Here is a 22,509-nt window from a genome sequence, read left to right on the forward strand (position 1 = left end):
ATGTTAAAATATTTTTTTCTCTATGAAACTTCTTCTGCTTGGCTCATTTACTGTACTAAACATGTGATATGAAAATGGTACATTTCATCCATTTGCTACCCCCCCCTGCATCAACATATAACACCCATGGTCTTCGGGTCAATTTGACCCGGCCATTGAAAGTGGAGGCTAAAAGGGGTCAGAAGTGAAATTTAGACAACTTCTTTCTTTGAAAATGTTAGACATATTGGTATTTTCTAGTAAACATTGCATTCTGACACACACACACGCACACACACACACAATGAAAGTTCACTCAGAGTTGACAGTATGTTTTGATACTTTTTTGCTATTTTTAGCTACAGGTCACCTCTCTTGCACCTGTGTGGGGTGTCCACCCGCTATGCCGACCACCCGCAATGCCGACCTTAGGTTTAGGCGTGGGGGGTGGGAGAGGTTAGGTTTTGGGTTAGGGTCTGGGGGAGGTTAGGTTTAGGCATGGTTGGAGGTTAGGTTTGGCGTGGGGGCTGGGAGAGGTTAGCTCCAGCCGGTCCACCGACACGCTGCACGCCGCCTCGCTCATGAGCTGGTTCTGCTTGTGGGTTATCGGCATTGCGGCCTGTCGGCACTGCGGCCTGTCGGCACATAGACCCTGTGTGGGCGGAATTTTCTCGGAGAAACCCCGGGAAAGAGTTGTTGAGATAAGCATTTTTTGTTGCAAGTAGGTGGTGCTAAGGCGAATTGCAAGAAGTTTTATTTGTTGCCAGTAGGTGGCGCTATGCCGAATTGCCTGGAATTCAGCTCCCTGCACTCCGTTGGGTCCCCCTAAGCGCACTCCCCGAGTTTGAAGTTGATCGGACGAGGGGTTCTCAAGATAAACCACTTGTTGTGTTGCCAGTAGGTGGCGCTATGCCGAATTGCACGAAAACAGGTCACTGTTCTCCGTCACGTACTCCTTAGTACACTCCTAAAGTTTGAAGTAGATCCGACCAACGGTTCTGGAGATCCGGGAGGGAAACACAAGGAACACACACACTGTGTTGCCAGTAGGTGGCGCTATACCGAATTGCACGAAAACAGGTCACTGTACTCCATCACGTACTCATTAGTACACTCCCAAAGTTTGAAGTAGATCCGACCAACGGTTCTCGAGATCCGGGAGGAACACACGCACGCCAGAGTCCTGCACCGGGTCGGGGTTCCGCGGGGCCCCGCCGGGTACCCGCAAAAAAATGCGGGGGGCGGGTAAAAAATACACTTCTGTAAATTGGTGGGTCGGGCGGCGGGTAAAAATTAATAAATGCGGACGGGCGGCGGGTGGAACAACGACAACGTATGAGCCTTGTATGTTTTTCTGTTGCACTCAGATGGAGGCAGGGGGTGTGTCTGGCAGGGGGGGGTGTGTCTGGCAGGGGGGGTGTCTGGCAGCTGGTCTGACTCGAACAGGAGAAAAGTTTCTGACGCACGTTTTCGCAGTTTGTTTACATAACCGGCATCGTTTCAAGTATGCGCATACTGTGCAATGTGTGACGCTATATGGACTGCACAAAACATTCAAAACTCAGCTGCGGTCAAGGTGATTGATTGGAGACAATACGAGTCGGACAGATAATATAGTAGGCTAACGTTAGCTTCCAGTCAAACATACACACTGGCTGTTTTCATAGCAACAGGCAAGAACATGTCATGGATAGATAGCGTGAAAGTGGAGAGGTCTCATCCCAACGTGGATTTACGTTCCTCCAACAGCAATCATAAAGGCAGTATGGATTATACCGGACATATTGGAAATAGCTGGTAAGTCACTTTGCTTGCTGTAACTGTCTGTGTGTCTGATAACAGAGCTATCCAGCTGGTTAGTGAGCTAGCAGCTGCTAAAAGCTAATTAACGTACATCAGCTGACGAGTCTCGGCCAGAAAGACTGCTGTTCGCCTCTCGTGTGAAACGGTGGCAGTTTCGTTTGGTTCACTACAAAATGTTTGCACTGCAGATTAACGGTTATTATATATATGCGGTTCCGGGTCGGGGGGCGGGTCTCATGTCTGCGGGGCGGGGTGGGTTGCGGTACTGATTGATCATATGTGCGGGTTCGCGGAGCGGGGTCGGTACTGCACGTCGCGGGGCCGGGCGGAACCGGGTCTTGAAAATCAGACCCGCGCAGGACTCTGACGCACGCACAGGAACACACGTACGCACAGACGCACAGACAGACAGACGCACTGACAGCGACAATCTCATAATCTCCTCGCAGAGTTAATAAATAAACTTGAGTAGCTCTTTATTAAAATGAAGAACAAACTATGATTAGTAGGATTTTTGGGGTTTATAACTACTTTAGAATGGTTGAACATGAGCCGGGTCAAATTGACCCGAACGCCATCGGTGTGACTAAAAGACGAAGACCACACGAGGGTTACATCCACCAGTGGGCAGTAGAGAGTCAAATGTATGAGTGTGTGTGTGTGGTTTTCCTCCGTTCCATGCGTATCCGTAAGCTTTCAGATGACGGACAGAAAACGCACAAAATGAACGCAGAGTAGAGAGAGAAGGCTCTGTCCGTCTCCGTCTTTAACGTAGAGTATAATTGGGCCTTTACTCACTGTGCTAAACCAGGATGGCCAGCAGTTTTCCCTGTGTATGGGACATGGAGACGTTAACGCGCATCAGGTGCAGCCAGACACATGGAACCCAGGTGCACAGATCAATCTTCCCTGGGAATAAACACAAATACACTCTGAATACGTCCTGGAACACCTGTCAGGGTACGAAATACAGGGGGTTTCAGGGGGTCCAAGACCCCTTGATTGACAGTTGAGAGCCCCTGAAAGCCTCAACGGCAACATTTTGGGGGGTCTCTGGGAAAATCTGCAATTGTCAGTAAACATTTATTTTAAAGGCTTACTATGTCTACTATGTGTAAGGTTTCTATCTGTTTGATCCTGTTATAATGCACAATACACTGGTTTTATCCTGTTATAATGCACAACACACTGGTTTTATCCTGTTATAATGCACAACACTGACTGACAAAAAACAAAACGACTGCTCGACTTGAAGAATCTCCGTCGACTCACGAGTCTCCCGATGGATGATTCAACTCGTCGACCTATAGGGGGCAGCCCTCGTATCGTGCATCCCTAAATTCATTTGATCCTCTAATCTTTCTTCTGTAAATAAATTTGTATAGTTTTTCAGCCAGACAAATAAGAAATCTCAGATGACAGTTAACTCATTCACCGCCAAAGACGTCTTTGACGTGTTATCAGAAATAGCCCTCCCCGCCAATGACGTGTTTGACGTGTTTTTGTTTTTATTACTGCAGGGCGTAGTTCAAACACTTCCTCAGCCTGTGACATAGTATCAGGTCCCTAGCATCTAAGACAACACGTGAACAAACACATACCGCAGCTGTTGTTTTGAAATTGAGCAAGAGGAAAAGCAGAAAACGGATAAACGCTTCCTTGTGCACTATGTGCAGACAGGAGAAACGCCATTGAAACGCCGCTCGGCGCGCTGCAGGAGCTGGTCGCTTTCCTGTGTGCCAGCCGGAGAAAACGGGAGAAAGTAATCCAGAGATGCGTTTGATCATCGGAGGAATGAGGAAATGATCGATCAGAGGGCGGTGAGGACGTGTTGAATAGCCGAGGGGAAAACGGGAACGATCAAATAGCAGGGAGGATACAGGGAGACATGGACGAGGACGGGTGGACCAGAACAAAACAAAATAAACACACGAACAGCTAACAAGCCAGAAGCGGCAGTCACAGCAGCCCGCTGTCCGTTCTCAAGAGCTATTCAGTTGGTTCATGAAATCGCTGGGCTGCGTGCCCTCCAGTGTTGCTCCTGGCCAATCCCGGCGCCACAGGGCGTGGTTATTGCTTATCCTATGTGGGGTTAGAAATCACGCAACGAAGGGGGATCGTGTGTGTGTCTGTCTGTCTGTCTCTCTGTCTGTCTGTCTGTCTGTCTGTCTGTCTGTCTGTCTGTGTGTCTGTCTGCACACTCACTCACACTGCTGTATTGTTGAATGTAAAAAAAAAAGCACTTCATGTGTATATATATATATATATATATATTATTTTTTTTCTTCATTTGTGTCATAACGAATAGTATTTACATGTCTGATGTCAATACAGTTCAAAATAAAAGAATTGAGAGCGAGTTCTGCTTGAGAATGTGTATTTTACAGAAATTGCCTTTTCTCCTGTTTGTCATCTCAGAGAGACCTTTTGGGTGAAAACAGGGTGTATATAAATGGATATAAGTAGAGTACAGAACATGCTAAAAGCTCACTTTTTTTTTCCTGGTGAACCCAGATACGTACATCTTCATTTTGAGGTATTGCAAATCACTCTGGTGCTAATAGATAATTTACTGTGGGTCTTGAAAGATGACCAACAATTATGAAAATCTTTGGCCTGTGCTAAATATTGGCAGTCCTAAACTGGCCATGAATGAGTTAATAGCAGGTTATACCTAAAAGACATTAAAATAAATAAGGTAACAAAATCCCTAATCTTTTTTAATGCCTTCCTCTTCTTCTTCCTCTCCTCCATGCCGTCTCTCCTCCTTATCACCCCCCCTCCCCCTCCGTCTCTCCCGCCTTCTCTCTTCCTCTCCATCTTGTTGCTGCCTCTCCTCACCTGCTCTTCAGATGAATATGATGGCCAACGCGGGCCCCTATGGTGGTCCGTACGGCCAGCCTGCCGGGCCTGGGGCAGGGCTGGGCCCGCAGCTCCAGAACAAGGCAGGCCTGTCCAACAATCTGGCCGCCCAGTTCAACATGGACAAGAAGACCCCGCCAGGTCAAGGCATGTCTGCCATGGTAAGAAATCCATTTCCTGACGGGATTTCGGGTAGGGATGTCGAAAATCATAATTTTTCTTGACCGACAACCGACACTCATTAGCCGACAACTGTCGGTTAACCGAGAAGATTAAAATGCGCTATTTGACTGTCTGTGCCCCATTAAACAATTACCACAACAAATGCTTGATTTTTTTCATTAGAAAGCATTTATTTTTTACATCTACAAGCAGAAAAAAACAAGTTGAAGCCTCCAGCCATCTAAACAAAAACATTCCTCCGATAGGCTATACTTTAGAGCTGCACGCATTGCATATTATAGGCACGTCAATTGACACGCAGCTGCCCGGTGAAGTAGTGTTTGAGCGGACGACAGCCCAGGCTGCAGGGCGCACTGACAAAGTGCGCAGCATCACTACAGTATCTTCTCCTCACTAATCCCACAGTGGTTTACCTGCTTTTGGTCTCACCCCTTATTCCTCTCTCTTCACACACGCGACGAGGGCTCTGCTCTGTGTGTACATTATGAAGACGAGTTGCACGCAGCTGTCAGTAGCCGCTTTCACACCGGCCTTGAAAGTGTCAATGAATACAGTCTACAAACAATCCGTCTCTGTCCCGTTCTGAAACAATTTCTCCGAACTGCGATGTGTTGGACAGTAAAGTATGTCTGCATCTTTTGGACACGGTAAAAACTACTGTTTGATCAGTGCGCGCTGAACGCTGTGAGATTAGCAAGGTGTCGGGTTTCAGGCCATGCGCTTCTCTCTCTCTCTCTCTCTCTCTCTCTCTCTCTCTCTCTCTCTCTCTCTCTCTCTCTCTCTGCATGTGTTTAGGAGACGTGATTTTTTTTTTTTAACCGTTTAACTGATAGTATTAATCGGTTAATGTTCTAACGGTCGATTATCGGTTAAACGGTTATCGGTTGACATCCCTAATTTCGGGCCCTCGCTGGCAACGCTAAACTTTTAGCTAACCTGTTCGCATCTATGTTGGCAATGGCATCCCAAGTATCATCATACTATTATGGGATGCGATGCGAACAGTTGTATTATGGGATGTGCGTTTCCCAGGCAACGACACACGTTGACACGTTTTGGAACAGCGCCGCATGCTGGCACAATGCTCCTAAAAGCAAAATGCTTATTGTTTTGAATGATTTGGCATCTTCTATTGCTGTCAACACCAGTATTGTTGTATTGTAATAATATGCCATAAAGGTTTATTGAAATGTTGGGGAGAGCAGGAAAAAAAATGTTTACAAAACTTTACATGCACAGTTACGTCGAGCTATGGTTATAGCTTGATTAGGCTATTTACTCTGACTACTGTCCTTGTCCCAGTATACACGCACGGGTGGGAAATCGATTTTTTGATGCAATCATGTTGCCTCCGCTACGATAGGTGGCGATATGCACTCTTTCCCCGCAGGCTCCGCCAATTCTAACAACTGGTAGCAGCAAGTCTCTTAATAATGCAGCTATTTAATTAAAAAATATATAATTATACAAACGTTTCCCCTCAAAACGATCACTTCTGGCCCATATAATAGTGTGGCAGTGTGTTTATGTTGAGAGACGATGCGCCCTGTGTGTATTTTAGTGATGGGACATTGTTTTGCTGTGTTCTGTGTTTATGTGGTCGAGCGAGGTTGTGTTTATGTGGAGAGAGAGAGAGCGCCGATAAACCGTTCAAACGCAGGGATGGTCAGGTAACACAAAGCTGCAGCTTGTGAGCTCAATACAGTTGAAACTAAGATATTCCATTAAAAAATATTTTTTCTAGACACAGATTTAGCTCTACATCAACAAACTTCACATTTAGCTTTAGCCGCTAACATAACATAACAGTTTTCTATGCTGTTCGACTTCCGGATCAAAGCCTGGCACGGGAACTTTAGCGCATGCGCTGAACGCCTCGTCCAGTTCCAGTCCAACTGGCCTGTGTACATGCAGGAGTAAATCGACTCCCTATCGCATTATCTGGGTGTGTTAGTCTGACTTTTATAACTTCGATTTCAGTCGAGCTAACATGTTTACTTGCATTTCAAAAGTCCAGTTTTAGGCGGACTAACGCAATAATTTGATTTTTTTAAGTGCATGTAAACCTACTGACAGTCTCTCAGACAACTGTTTCCCGCTTCGTCCCTTTGATTTCCTCACAGCTGAAAAGAGAACAGCATTTAACTGATAGTGTACCACGAGTCTCTCAAAAGCAGATGCATTTCGATATTAATATTTCACTCACAATACCAATTTTGCTTGGATATGAAAGAGATTCTCAAAGAATAATGCTGTAAATTGTACAAGGAACCCTCTAACCTGGTGCATTATTAAAAATAGGGTTAGGGTTTACAGATTTTTACGAGATCTTGTTGCGCTAAGAACCAAACCATGTTTAATGCGGTTAAAGCTTCAAGCATCCACGGCAAAAGGAATTATATGAAAAAATTTGTATTGGGATTTATGAATCGACCCTTCAAGTGAATATTGATGTATAGATATATATTTTGTAACCCAGCCCTATCAAATCAAGTGAACCTGAGGAAGTAACAAGACAAACACATTGGTGAAAGATTTTTCCCAGACCTGAAAAGATTTACAGCACGGGATGGCATTAAGACCACAATCGGATTACACTGCGCCACTGTAGACCCTTACCTTCCACTGTATACCCTTACCTTCCACTGTAGACCCTTACCTTCCACTGTAGACCCTTACCTTCCACTGTACCCTTACCTTCCACTGTACCCTTACCTTCCACTGTAGACCCTTACCTTCCACTGTACCCTTACCTTCCACTGTACCCTTACCTTCCACTGTAGACCCTTACCTTCCACTGTAGACCCTTACCTTCCACTGTACCCTTACCTTCCACTGTACCCTTACCTTCCACTGTAGACCCTTACCTTCCGCTGTAGACCCTTACCTTCCACTGTAGACCCTTACCTTCCACTGTAGACCCTTACCCTCCCACTGTAGACCCTTACCTTCCACTGTATACCCTTACCTTCCACTGTACCCTTACCTTCCACTGTAGACCCTTACCTTCCACTGTAGACCCTTACCTTCCACTGTACCCTTACCTTCCACTGTAGACCCTTACCTTCCACTGTACCCTTACCTTCCACTGTACCCTTACCTTCCACTGTACCCTTACCTTCCACTGTAGACCCTTACCTTCCACTGTAGACCCTTGCCTTCCACTGTAGACCCTTACCTTCCACTGTAGACCCTTACCTTCCACTGTAGACCCTTACCTTCCACTGTAGACCCTTACCTTCCACTGTAGACCCTTACCTTCCACTGTAGACCCTTACCTCCCACTGTAGACCCTTACCTTCCACTGTAGACCCTTACCTTCCACTGTAGACCCTTACCTCCCACTGTAGACCCTTACCTCCCACTGTAGACCCTTACCTCCCACTGTAGACCCTTCACTGTAGACCCTTACCTTCCACTGTACCCTTACCTTCCACTGTAGACCCTTACCTTCCACTGTAGACCCTTACCTTCCACTGTAGACCCTTACCTTCCACTGTAGACCCTTACCATCCACTGTAGACCCTTACCTTCCACTGTACCCTTACCCTCCACTGTAGACCCTTACCTTCCACTGTAGACCCTTACCCTCCACTGTAGACCCTTACCTTCCACTGTAGACCCTTACCTTCCACTGTAGACCCTTACCATCCACTGTAGTCCCTTACCTTCCACTGTAGACCCTTACCTTCCACTGTAGACCCTTACCCTCCACTGTAGACCCCTACCTTCCTTGTTTGAGTCTGTGTATGGATGTGTGGTGAATCCTTCATGACTTTGACCCAACACAGCCTCTAGAAAATGTCACTTTTTGTTACAGTTAAAGCCACCCTCCAGTTAGTTTTTCAACCCGTTTAAGGTCGGTGGTCTATTTCAAACGTTCTCCACCTTCTATGAGTGCCTGCTGTATAATCGCACATCATCTGATTCTGTGCTGTACACACCAAGGAGATACGCCCGGAAAAACGGCGCAAGTTACGCCGGAAACTGTATTCTCTCCGTAGCTTAGCTGCTAGGAATAGCCGCTTTATTGCTGAGCTCTCAACCAACTGAACGGTTGCCGATACCAAAGTTGTAGCGAGCACTGATCACAGTCCTCCCGTACACGTTTGCAATAGGGTCAGCAGTGACCAGCTGCACCGTCTCAACTGCCTGATCACACCACGCTGCCTGCATTATTTATGCTCATCTGCCATTCGACATTAATTGAATACAGACGTTTTATGTTTTTTAATAGAGAAACGAGCCCATTCTGTCTTTAAGCAGCCTTGCTGTTTTTAATTTCAGTCTTGCCGGGAGCGCGGCGCAGAGCGAGACGTTAATTTCGTTCCTTTCTGAGCAGAGCGTTTTGAGACCCTTTTTGTTTAATGTGTACCGTCTAATTTGCTATTTTCAACTGTTGAAACATTTACAGCTCATATTCGTCACTGCTGTTTGTTGACACATTTCATGGCCTATATATGATTAGAAACAGTTTAACGTATTGGACACAAAAATATAGCCTTTGCTGCCTCGATGAAAACATTTTTTTTAAGTGTTCCCAGCGGCAGGAGAAGAGTATGCCATTATCAAGCACACACTAACATGTAATAACTGTTTGGATAATGACCGATTTATTTACACACGGTAAGGCCAGCCGCTAATACAAATACATACAAATAATATCTGTATGTTCTCATCCTCCTCTCTCCTCCGTGTCCCCAGGCCTCCCAGCAGCAGCAGCAGCCCTCAGCGGTAGGCGGTGTGTCTGTGGGCGGGGCAGCCGCAGTGGGAGGGGCCCAGGTCGGGCTCGGCGCTGTAGGGGCGGGCCCCGGCGCAGCGCCCCCTACGGCCGACCCCGAGAAGCGGAAGCTGATTCAGCAGCAGCTGGTGCTCTTGCTCCACGCGCACAAATGCCAGCGGAGGGAGCAGGCCAACGGGGAAGTGCGGCAGTGCAACCTGCCCCACTGCCGCACCATGAAGAACGTGCTGAACCACATGACTCACTGCCAGGCTGGCAAGTCCTGCCAGGGTGAGTCTGCTCATACATCATAGCATCATCTCTACACATTGTTTACTGTTGCTATGGCCATGCCGCAAATCCCTTTGCTTCTTGTCTTTTTCCCCTTTTCACTTGCACTTGTGTTTTGTTTATATCTCTCTTGGTTCCTCCCAGTTTGTCCGTAGTATCAGAATGACTTATTCTTCCTGTAGCTAACTGTTTTACTATTATTTTCCCCACTGAGTCTCCATCTGGACCCGGTTTTGTTGTACTGAGTGACTCATACAATCACTTTATTACCGTCGGTCTTCTTTTTCTCCCTACTGTTCTCTCTTTTTCTCTCGTATCCTTTCCTTGTCTCCTTATTTTTGACTCTGCTGTTCTCTCTTTTTCTCTCGTATCCTTTCCTTGTCTCGTTATGTTTGACTCTGCTGTTCTCTTTCTCTCGTATCCTTTCCTTGTCTCGTTATTTTTGACTCTGCTGTTCTCTCTTTTTCTCTCATATCCTTTCCTTGTCTCGTTATTTTTGACTCTGCTGTTCTCTCTTTTTCTCTCATATCCTTTCCTTGTCTCGTTATTTTTGACTCTGCTGTTCTCTCTTTTTCTCTCGTATCCTTTCTTTGTCTCGTTATTTTTGACTCTGCTGTTCTCTCTTTTTCTCTCATATCCTTTCCTTGTCTCGTTATTTTTGACTCTGCTGTTCTCTCTTTTTCTCTCATATACTTTCCTTGGCTTGTTTTTTCCCCCCGGCCTCCTTCAACCTGTCACCATTTGTCATTTCCCTCGTTCTCCCTCTGCCCCTCTTATCTGCTCTCTCTTTCTCTTCTCTTCCCTTGTTCTCTAACACTCCGTCTCTTCTCCCCTAGTGGCACACTGTGCCTCGTCCAGACAGATCATCTCTCATTGGAAGAACTGCACACGGCACGACTGTCCCGTCTGCCTGCCACTGAAAAACGCTGGAGACAAGAGGAACCAGCAGTGTGAGTGTTTCTCACTCGTGTGTGTGTCTGTCTGCCTGTCTGTGTGTCTGTCTGTCTGTGTGTCTGCCTGTCTGTGTGTCTGTCTGTCTGTCTGTGTGTCTGCCTGTCTGTCTGTGTGTCTGCCTGTCTGTGTCTCTGTCTGTCTGTGTGTCTGTCTGTCTGTCTGCCTGTGTGTCTGTCTGCCTGTCTGTCTGTGTGTCTGTGTGTCTGTCTGCCTGCCTGTCTGTGTGTCTGCCTGTCTGTCTGTGTCTCTGTCTGTGTGTCTGCCTGTCTGTGTCTCTGTCTGTGTGTCTGTCTGTCTGTCTGCCTGTCTGTGTGTGTGTCTGTCTGCCTGTCTGTCTGTCTGCCTGCCTGTCTGTGTCTGTCTGTGTGCTCACTGCTTATCATATTGTATTATTACACATTCTCTTCAGCCAGGGTATCAAAATTATTCAGTCTGGGTTCTGAGTCTCATGCAGCTAACACTCACATCGTATGTAGTTAACCTGCTATGTAGTTAGCTGGTTGACTCTGTAGGCTTGTGTACATCCACAGATACTCGTCCTTCATTACCTCTTTCTCTCTCTCCCCCATCACTCCTCCATCCCAATCTCTTCTTCTCTTCTTCTGCCATCCTTCCCCTCCCTACAGCGCTCCTCAGCAGTGCAGGGGTGAGTCTGGTGAACTCTTTAGGTTCGGGGGTACCAGGGGGACAGCCCAACACTCCCAACCTCAACCCTCCCAACCAGATTGACCCCAGCTCCATAGAGAGGGCCTACGCGGCCCTGGGCCTCACCTACCAGGGCAACCAGATGCCACAGCAACCTCCACAGGCCAACATGCCCAACCAGGCTCTGCAGGGGCAGCCTGGGATGAGGAGCCTTAACACCATGGGTGAGTGGGGAATGCTATTATGCATCTCATATAAATGATGATGTAGACTATATGATTATGTGAATGGTACTGAAATATCACTGTTGTGATTTTCCATGATTATGAGAAGGATTGCTGAGGGTTGGAGCATGGACCATGTTGGAAATAAGTGTTCACACTTTTACATGTCAGCCCTTGGATTTTGTTGTCTTCTATATCTTTAAATCAATCAATCAATCAATCAATCACCAAAATAATTTTGGATAAAGCGGAAACAAACAGCGGATGCAGAAACCAATCGGATAGAATGATATAAACCAATGGCACACACTGATATACACACACACACACACATATCTATATATATATATAATCAGAACTTTTTATTTACTCCCTATCAGTCGGGCTCTGAATTGAATGTAGGCATACGACGATCTGTTGGGAATTGGTATCGTTCTTCAAAGACCCATATTGGCCGAACCCTGAAACTAATGTCTCTTTGTGTGTTCAGGAGGAAACCCCATGGGAGTGAATGGTGGAGTGGGGGTGCAGCCGCCCAACCAGCAGTCAAGCCTATTACCAGATGCCATGTTGCACAACAACATGAATGCACAGAGGTAGGACTGCCTTAAACTGCCCATAACTAGCTAGCTACTGTTGCCTCTTTGAGAGCCTATAGACAGTTTGGTCAATAATGAGGATTTTCTATTTTGTTTTCCGTTTTGTTCTTTTGCTATATCGTTCAGCTAGCTCACTTACTTACTTTGTGAGCAGGTGTCAGGCAACAACAGCTGAAACGGTTCACATGATTTACTAACCAATTAGTAAAATTCAGCTTCAACCAGAATATAGTTTGGTAAAAAACCAAAGATAAATCTCTCCTTGCTCAGTGCGAGTTGATCTCCCTTGGGTGGTGAAGGGCTACCATAACCTGCCAACTTCTCCCTGGCTGTCTCATTATCTTTTCCAACTTTACTGGTGCCGATGCATCCAGGGTGCAAAATGAGCACAAGCCACCAGCCAAATGCCAGTCAAATATGCAAATGCATGGTAGATTTGTTTCACTCAGCAGCATCAAAAACAAAGGTAATCTTTTGAGTGGCTGGTCAAATGTACTCGCTGTTTTTGCTAGTGGACAAAAAAAAGTTCATTTTGGACCCTGGATGCATCACATAAATGGACATTTGAGCACATTAGTAGAGCTCTTAAACACGTACGTCCTTTACTCACTCGTTCCTTCTCTTCCGGCTCCTATGCGTGTCCTTCCCTCTAGTTTGATGAATGATGGCGTGGGCAACCTAGGCTCCATGCCTACGGCGATCCCTCCCTCTGCAGCAGGCATGAGGAAGTCCTGGCATGAAGACATCACACAGGACCTCCGCAACCACCTTGTCCACAAGCTGTGAGTCTGCTGCTGTGCCCTGAACTGTAGACACACGCAAAGAAAATCCTACGAGCAACAACTAATGAAATGAACTGATCTGATCGGTTCATTTCTGTGCTCTCGTGTCGCCTCCTTGCCTCTGTCCTTATATCGCCTGATGAGCGATTATGGCGTGAGGCAAAGTTGCATGTATGTCCTCATGGCTTACGTTGTGTATGTTTGTCCGTGTATGTGTGCGAGTAGCGTGCAGGCCATCTTCCCCACTCCGGACCCAGCTGCGCTGAAGGACCGGAGGATGGAGAATCTGGTGGCTTATGCTCGGAAAGTAGAGGGGGACATGTACGAATCGGCCAACAGCAGGGTAAGACACGAACACGCTCTCAACGCAGTGCGTTCCACATCACGGACGAGGGAATTTATTTATTTTTTCCCCCCGATCTCTCTGTTCTCCCCAGGCGGAGTACTACCACCTGCTGGCAGAGAAGATCTATAAGATCCAGAAGGAGCTGGAGGAGAAGAGGAGGACGCGACTCCAGAAGCAGGGCATGATGCCTGGCCAGCCTGGCATGCCCTCCTCAGGACTCCCACAGGGGCCTCCCGGCATGGGCCAGCCGCCCATGGCCCCCGGGCCACCTCCAAGTAAGTAAAGATGCACTTAAACCCTGCTCCCACGCTCCAGCGCGTAGACACACACCGACATGAATGCACGCGTCATCTTGGCACAGCAATAATGAATACACACAGATGGCGGAGTTGCTGCACAGGTCGGGAAAGTCTGGAAAGGTGCTGAATTTAAGCATTCCCAGGTGTTTACACATTTGGGAATTGTGTAAAAATCAGAAAAGTAATGCAGAAAATGCACACCTGACTATACTCTTTCAAGTAGGCGTAGCCGCTCCCCCATGAACGTCTTTTGGTCTCAACGGTGGTTTTGCAGTTTGATCCTAAAGACAAGATCTCTGATGTCTATAAATGTTCTCAACCCTCTCAGATGGTCCTCACGCCGATCCGTCCATGGTCCGACCTGCTGGACCCAACCAGATGGTCAGCAGGATGCAGAACCCGGCAGGTAGGTCTCTAGATAGTGTTGAGCACGCACACACACACACACACACACACACAGACACACACACATACACACTGTACCAGTAACTTTGTACTAGTACAGTCGACAAACTCATCTCTGCATGAACACACCACAAATCTGTGTAACGTCTGTTTCTTTCTTGTTCTCATCACCTATTTTTCTTCTCTTTCTACATCATCTCTGCTTCTCATCCTGCTCCATTCTCTCTTGACACTTCACTTTGACTCCGCCTCTCCAGGAATGAGCCAGTTTGCTCAGATGGGGATGCAGTCGATGGGTCAGAGGTCAACGCCTCCGCTTCCTCTTGGTGCTCCAATGAACCAGGTTGGCATCAGTGCATTGGTGAACTGTGTGACTGACAGCTTAACTTCTGGTTACAAAGTGCTCCGTTCTGAAAAAGTCATTGCTAAATAATTGTCTATATAGGAAATGTATCCCTGTGTATTCAAAAGGTTGAGACAGTGTTAGAATAGCCCAGTGTATTTCTATCCAGTACTGTGAAGTCTGAAGGGTGTCGCAGTGTGCAACCAAGGAGGCAACGTAGTAGAAAAATATGAGGAAACCCCTTCTAATACGCACATGAAACTATTGATTCAAGCTAATATTCACATTAGTGTTGTCACGGTACCAATAATTCAGTAGTCGGTACCGGTAGTAGTGAATTTCCACGGTACTCGGTACCAATTTCGGTACCACGGTAAAAAAACCAGACTCATATTTCTTCAACATATTCTCCTTTATTAAAGTATGCAACCATGTCCAATGAACAAATGGCATGTAGCCTTCAACTTTAAAACAAAACAATGTGCTTCTGCTTACTTCTTACATTCAACTCTGTATGGCAGTGAGTGCAGACAGTGCAACACCAGTGGCATGTAGCCCTCAAGTATTGTTTATTGAATAAAAAAAATAAAAATACCGAAGTACCGAAAACCGTGACAACACTAATTCACATAGATCAAAAGGCATACACAGGCCATGAAGCTGGAAATGTGACTTTACAATTTTGATCATTTTTCTTGCATCTTTATATATATAGATATAATTTATCCCAGATTAAATCACGTGCCCTTGTTGTGTGCTCTCCAGATGGGCATGGGAGCACCGAGGATGGGTCAGCCCAACGTGGCACAGTTGCAGAACCAGTACCTCCCTCCAGGCCAGTTTCCTGGGTCCAGTCCGGGTCTTGGCTCCGGCCCTGTTGGCATGAACCAACCAGGAGCGCAGGGAGGCATGCCGCCGGTAAGGACCGCGTGTGACAATGAAACTATTGGTAGATCTATAGATCAGCAGATGTTCTAAGTTCACAAACGGTCAATTTACAATCCAGCACAATAGCACATATGCAGAGTGCACAAATGTGCATCGTAGGCTGTCCACAGGATTTAATGTAATGGAATATGAGGATGATGAGGCTGCAGTGGTGAGACAGAGCTTTGATGAATGGGTTGTGGGAGACTTGTTGCATGATGTTGAAATGTATGATAGACAATGAAGACTAAAATAGACATCACCACTCAGAGCAGCTCGGTGTGAATATAATAATATATCGATTGATATAGTGAATAAAAACCATGCACTGACCAGGCCAAAGAACATTAAGACTTATGCGGATTATTCATGACCATTGTGAGAAATTGATATCCTCTTTGCGGGGGTACAGTGGAAAAACCAAGTGGTAGGTAGTGGTACTACCAAAAGTGAGTAGAGTTGATTTGAGCCAGCCCAGTACCATGCAGTGGAAAAGCACCATGTATTGGCATTATCCAGAGGTGTAAAAACTGATGAGTCTATCTTTTTGGCAGTGCAGTAATAGGCTTTGAAGAGAGTCTGATGAATTATTGGTTATTACCAGAACCTGTGTTGGATACACTGACTAAAACAGGGATGTATAGCACATACATTACATGGATTTATTTAACCACTGGAGAAATATGCAGTTAAGGTCAATGTATTTTTGCATCAGTGTGGAGCAAGGAAACTAATTGAAAGGAATCTTTAGTTTAAGTTTACTTTTCTGTATGTCATGCACAATCTATAATCATCTCATCGCTCTGTTTCACCATTTTAAGAATTGCACTAATCGGCCTAAGGGGGGCGCCACAGCCTTTGTTTAATTGTCTATACGTCAATCAAGAAATATGAAGAAACTTGTTTTACACCTCTGCATCATTGTGGGGAACATGTTTCCTGTTTACTTGCTCCAGTTAAAAAGAGGGGACCTAAGGGACCTAATTACTTCCTGTTGTTTTAACCCCTTTGTGCCTGTCCTATCTCCTGTAGCAGAACCAGATGTCTACGCCGCCCTCCCACCCAGCCAGCAGCCCTGCCGCTCAGTCAGGCTCCAATGCCTCGGGCCCCGGTGCCCCCGGAGGCTCCATGGGCCCTGGGAGTGTAGGTGGCGCCGGGCCTCTACCCAACCTGCCCCCATCCTCCAACTCTGCCCAGCCCAACTCCCACCCTCACTGCCCACCCATGCGACAGAACTCCCCCTCGCCAGCGCGCAGCCTCACGCCTCAGCCCCACCAGACACCCCCCACGTTACCTGGCTCACAGACCCCACAGCCGCATACGCCCAACCCACCCCAGCTGCCCCCTCCGCAGCCCCCTCCGCAACAGCAACATCAGCAACAGCAGCACCAACAGCAGCAGCAGCAGCAGCAACAGCAGCACCAACAGCAGCAGCAGCAGCAGCAACAAGCTTCACAGCATTCACAGCAGCAGCCAATGGGCCAGGGGGTGAACTCTGAGAAAGCCAATCAGCTTCAGCAACAAACGCTAGGGGGTGTGGCTTCCGCAGGATCCCAGGTGGGCCAGGCTCCGTCGGTGCCTACTCAGAATGCTCATGTGGCGTCGCAGCTTCCACGGACCCCGGTGAGTAGATCATCACCCTGCTTCTGACCGCTCCCCATGTCTTTCCTCTCCTCACACTTCTTTTTATGTTACCTTTTCCCCTGCTCCACCCCTATTTACAGGCTTTCCATGGGCCTCAAAACTTGGGGTTTGAGAAAAATAAGGCTTTGAAAGTTGTTGATAATAAATGGCAGCCTCAAAAGAATTAAAACAATTATATATACAGTATATATATATATATATACAGTATATATAATTGTTTTAATTCTTTTGAGGCTGCCATTTATTATCAACAACTTTCAAAGCCTTATTTTTATATATATATATATATATATATATATATATATATATATATATATATATAAACCCTGTGATGGATATTTGTTTATATAGCAGCAGTGTTAAAATAAAGGATTTCTTGACACAAGATCACAAGATGTTTTCACCTAGAGGATTGCTCTGTCCATTTTTGTTCATTCTAACTGACTGTTTCAAAGCTTCAACTAGTCTCTGCTTCTCTTCCTGTCCCGCAGCTGTCTCAGAAGTCATCTCTGACGGCGGATGGCCAGGCGTCCACTCCGGCCTCAGTGAGCAGCAGCGCTGACCCCAGCTCCCAGCTCACCCAGGCGGACGGCCCCACGGCCAGCCAGGGAGAGGCCAAGATGGAGGTGAAGAAGCAGGAGGACGAGGATGAGGACGACTCTGAAAGCCAGGGAGAGGGCAAGGCCTCGGGGAGGATGGGCAAGGGTCAGTCAGATGTGAAGACCGAGGACAAACCAGAGGTAAGACGGTGAAAATCTTACCTCTGACCCTCTGATTTAACGCTGAAGAAATCTGAAATCATGTCATCTTCTTTGCTTTGCAACTTTGGGCAATGTCGTGGCACTCCCACACGGACGCACGACCCGAGTCTGGCAATATGGCGAATCACCATGTTGCCTGAGCCAATGTGAATGCGCACTAGACCTGTTCATACCTGCTTAAAAATGTAAAGAAGAAACTAATGTACACATTCTTTCCTTTTTTTTTTCTCTTTTTTTTATTATTATTATTATTATTATTATTATTATTATTATTATTATTATTATTTTATACACAAACAAGAAAAACAAACTCAGACACAGGAAAGAAAAGAAAAACAAACCAAAAAAACATACATTACAACATAGTGTTACCAGTCGCATAAGGTGCTTGTGCTTGTAAAAGATATTGCGCTTGGGATCCCGCGCAAGGGGTCCATGAATGACCAGACGGGCGAGCCATCCATCACCTCTAACCTCAGTCACTTGTCATTCTCGACCTCGTCAAATAGGCCAAGAACGGGTCCCAGATAGTTGAGAACCTTCTAAGCGCGTTGGTTCTCAGGGACCTGAGTCTCTCCATCAGTATAACAGAGATCATGTCCATCAGCCACACGTGAAAAGAAGGTGAAGAGGAAGACTTCCATTCCTTCAGAATACGTTTTTTGGCGACGGTTGTCCCGAGTGTCAGAGACTGCTGCAAAGCTGTAGGGAAGTTCAGAGAGGACTCCGAGCTGCACATTCTTTCCTGATTTCAACCCAACAACACAGCTCACCTAGACGACTAGGTTGTTCAGACAGCAGTATAAACGGGGAGAAGTCCGCTACAATGCGACGACCCCACCTGAACAAATAAACTTTTCATGGCAAATATAATGTCCACGCTCTCCATCTACCTTGATGGCTGCGTGGGACTGCGCCATCAGGACAGCTGAGGAGCTCGTATGATCTTTACGGTGGCAAAAGGAGAGAAACAAGACACGATTTAAACACGATTTCAGACGGACAAGCCCGTCTTTATTGTCACACGATTACAATCAACACATGCACGGAGGGCCACAACACACACATGCTGACGGTGGCCGGTGAAATTTGTCCTCTGCATTTAACCCATCCTGGCTTTGTCCTTTCCTCCGGGGGGCAGGCCAGGAGCAGTGGTCGCTTTTTCTCGTACAGCGCCCGGGGACCGACTTCGGATGTTGTCGTCACTGGTCGGATGACGATGACGATCTGATCTTCTGCATGTTTTTAATGGCGGGGGGTTATATACGGAGGAGCCCCCCTGGGGGAGCACGGGGAGAACATGCAAACTCCACACAGACAGAAAGGCCCTTACGACGAGATACCCCACCTGGGCAGTAGGCACTGAAGATATGGGGGGGAACACAACCACAGCGCCCACAGTGTCCCAGGCGAGAATCGAACTCAGGACCTTCTGACTGCGAGGCGACAGCTCTACCACTGAGCCACCATGCCCCCGACACAAACAGAAGCCAATGAATTTCTTCTCTTGTAAACTGTATTGTGTCACCGGGAACAACTGGTGTTGTTCGGGTTCTACTCTATGTTGCTATGGTAACATTCCATTGATGATGTTTAAAACTGCCTACTGCAGGAAACCAATAGAGAGCCAAAGTTAAACGTCACTTCCTGCTTTCTCGCTGTACCAGCGCTGCGAAAAATATGAATGCAGGTGGACGGAGAATAAGGTTACAATTTTGATCCCGTTTGAATTGTGCCCAGGGGGTGCCAACGCTAATTTTGTCAATTTAAAACATAACTTTGCATGTCAAGAAAGTCGTAGTTTGTTCGCCAAACTGTTGCACTAGAAGTTATAAATCAGAAAGACTCCATACACTGTCGCCTAAGTGACGTCACTTTCTCTACCGGCAAAGCTGAAGACCGGCGACATGCCACGAGCTTCCGCGAGCTATGTACTTTTTATACGAAACTAACCCCTACGTTTCAGTTTGACGACAAACTGCGACTTTCTTGACATGCAAAGTTATGTTTTAAATTGACAAAATTCACGCTGGCACCCCGTGGCCCAATTCAAACAGGATAAAAAAAGTTGCATCATTCTCCGTCCACCGCCATTCATATTTTTCGCAGCGCTGGTACAGGGAGAAAGCAGGAAGTGACGTTTCACTTTGACTCTCTATTGTGCTACACCGCTTCCATGTGCTTCAAAATGTATTGTTAAGAGAATCACGCTGGAGTTCAATCTCCCTATCAGATCAAGAAAGAGAAGCCATCAGGAGACGGCTGTAAAGGAGAGCCCATGGAGACGTCTTCATCGTTGACCATGTCGTCGGCGTCGTCGTCGTCGTCGGCAGCAACAAAAAGTGAGGACAGGAAGCCAGAGGTGAAGAAAGAGCCCAAAGAGGAAGAGGAGGGCTCAGGGTCCACAACCAGCAGCAGCTCCCCGGCCAGTGCTCAGAGCAAGAAGAAAAGTAAGTGTGCACTCGTCATCCTCACTCTCTCTCACGCACCATATGGATTTCTTTCAGCAGATACCGAGAACAGAACCGATAATTTCGCACGTTTGTATTTTAAAAAGAAGTTCGTAACCTGTAGTTTATGCACACCTGAGGGTTAGAAAGATGTAGTGAGCAAAGATGGATGATTTAATATTAGCTATATATAGCTGACATCACTGTTATGACGTCACTCTCCTCTCTGCCTCTCCTTCCGTCTGTCCTCCCTTGTCCCAAACTCTCTTCCTCTTTCTCCCTTCCTCGCCTCTCCTCCCTCTCTTCCAGTCTTCAAGCCTGAGGAGCTGCGTCAGGCTCTCATGCCCACCCTGGAGTCTCTGTACCGGCAGGACCCCGAGTCCCTTCCCTTCCGTCAGCCGGTGGACCCCCAGTTACTGGGAATACCCGTACGTATTCGAACTAGTAACAAAACTAACCTGGTAAGGGACTGCACTGGCTGCCATTTTGCTTCTGCTCCTCTAAAAACGTAGCTTTCCCTTTGTTCTATTTTTTTTTTGGTTTGCTCTTTTGTCATAGTTGTCATTTCTCTCTGTATTTGTTTTTAAATATGTCGTCTTCTCCCTTGTTTCTTCAATGTCTCAATTCATATTTACTCCCATCACATGTTACAGGTTGAGAGAATGAGATTTGTGTGTGTGTGTGTGTGTGTGTGTGTGTGTGTGTGTGTGTGTGTGTGTGTGTGTGTGTTCGCACGCATGCCAAATTGTGCTCACTCTTCCATGTCAGCATAGAGAAGTCATTGATTTCACAGCATAAATCAAAGCAATCTTATGAACATTTTTCTGTACATGGATGTAACTTAACTGTAGGGCAGTTTTTTTTTGGGGGGGGGGGGGGCTAAATGCATACTTGAGATCTAAAAGGACATGAAAAAGTGATTCAGATATCATGTCCATGTTCATTAGGATAGGAAGGAATTTTATAATGTGATAAGTTACATACCTTGAAACTACTGACTTAGTAAAGTCACCAAATCCAGACATAATGGAGAGCTATTTTATTATGTGTGCCAAAAACAACATTACAGACTTGGGAATTTTTTTTTACCCCAGAAAATTGTACAAATACAAAATAGGAAAAACACACAATGTGTGGACCAAAACAGCTCAGCAGGCAGAGTAGAATATCAAAAATGGAAAGAAGCAACCGCTAGGAATTTAAATGACAAGATTGAATGGGAAGTAATTGTACCTGTGTACTGCAAAGGGTTTAGCAAACAGAGTACATCTTCAAAAAGGTGATACGGGCAAGAACAATACGGCAACGCGTTTCAACCGTTGGGTTTTCGTCAGGCTGTATGATACAATTCCTAACGGCTCCTTCTTTCCATTTCTGACAAATACAAAATAGCCCATTATTATTTACATTGATGTTTTTAATAACCAATGTCGGCAAAAAAATCAGTACAATCCAGTGTTGTCTGGGTCACTCAAGGTTAAAATTAAAACAGAATTAAAATTGACCCACACTCAGGAAAATTTTTGATTTCTGTGATTTGTACATCATGACCATAGTGCAGCCAGACGTTTGCAGTAGCTGCATACAGTGTCCTACAGTGACACACACAAAAATGCTCATAGCGTATTGCTTTGTTTTATCACTCATTCATGTTTGATTGCATTTTTCCCCCCCTTACATGCTTTTCAAAATACATATTTTGGATTTTAATTTAAATTATGATTTTTGTAGTTTCCATCCTAGTCTTACATCCTAGCTTCCTAGTTCAGTTCCTCGCCAGTAGTTAGTACTGTGTTGGAGTTCAGTGGGGTTGTGCGTAGAGGTGGGTCAATACCTTGACCCTCACTGCATCTGAATCGGAGAGAATAAAAATCACATGGTACAGTCTAATTACTGGAGAAATCTACTTACAAACATGAGAAATCGTGTCATTTGATGTGCTGCAATCGTAAGACATAGTCACAGCACAAGCCCAGTTACATCGTATCAACCGCCCCACAACAAAATCAATGAATCAAATCAAACGTGTGTCGAGCAGTGATGTTTGAGCAACAGGCTATTGGCTCACCTCTCCTCTTCAGGAACCTCCATGATGCAGCTTGCAACTGTTGTGTAATTTCCTTATAAAACTATTCGCCAATGTCAATGCAGTGTATTCATGAGCTGCTCTGTGAATACAGTGCATTATGCATTATTATGCAGTACCGTTAAATTACATTTGGATTTACGGGTGGATGTGGTAATATGCATCATGTTCCTCATGCGAGTGGCTCCATTCAGAGAAAAGGGTTT

At 46.1% G+C, this 22,509-nt stretch overlaps 1 protein-coding gene across 1 annotated transcript in view; it reads left to right on the forward strand.

Annotated features, from left to right (window-relative positions):
• The window catches only part of ep300b (EP300 lysine acetyltransferase b), a 54,144-nt gene that overhangs the window by 11,009 nt on the left and 20,626 nt on the right, over nt 1-22,509 (forward strand). Inside the window, exons 3-17 of the mRNA XM_083649603.1 lie at nt 4,635-4,805; nt 9,532-9,838; nt 10,675-10,788; nt 11,419-11,661; nt 12,152-12,257; nt 12,914-13,042; nt 13,268-13,385; nt 13,480-13,663; nt 14,016-14,093; nt 14,350-14,435; nt 15,201-15,353; nt 16,395-16,985; nt 17,498-17,746; nt 20,001-20,217; nt 20,527-20,678. Of these exons, the coding sequence (XP_083505729.1) occupies nt 4,635-4,805; nt 9,532-9,838; nt 10,675-10,788; nt 11,419-11,661; nt 12,152-12,257; nt 12,914-13,042; nt 13,268-13,385; nt 13,480-13,663; nt 14,016-14,093; nt 14,350-14,435; nt 15,201-15,353; nt 16,395-16,985; nt 17,498-17,746; nt 20,001-20,217; nt 20,527-20,678 (2,898 nt within the window). The remainder of the gene's footprint in view (nt 1-4,634; nt 4,806-9,531; nt 9,839-10,674; nt 10,789-11,418; nt 11,662-12,151; nt 12,258-12,913; nt 13,043-13,267; nt 13,386-13,479; nt 13,664-14,015; nt 14,094-14,349; nt 14,436-15,200; nt 15,354-16,394; nt 16,986-17,497; nt 17,747-20,000; nt 20,218-20,526; nt 20,679-22,509) is intronic.

This window comes from Poromitra crassiceps, assembly GCF_964638095.1.
Source record: "Poromitra crassiceps genome assembly, chromosome: 13".
Lineage (NCBI taxonomy): Eukaryota > Metazoa > Chordata > Actinopteri > Beryciformes > Melamphaidae > Poromitra > Poromitra crassiceps.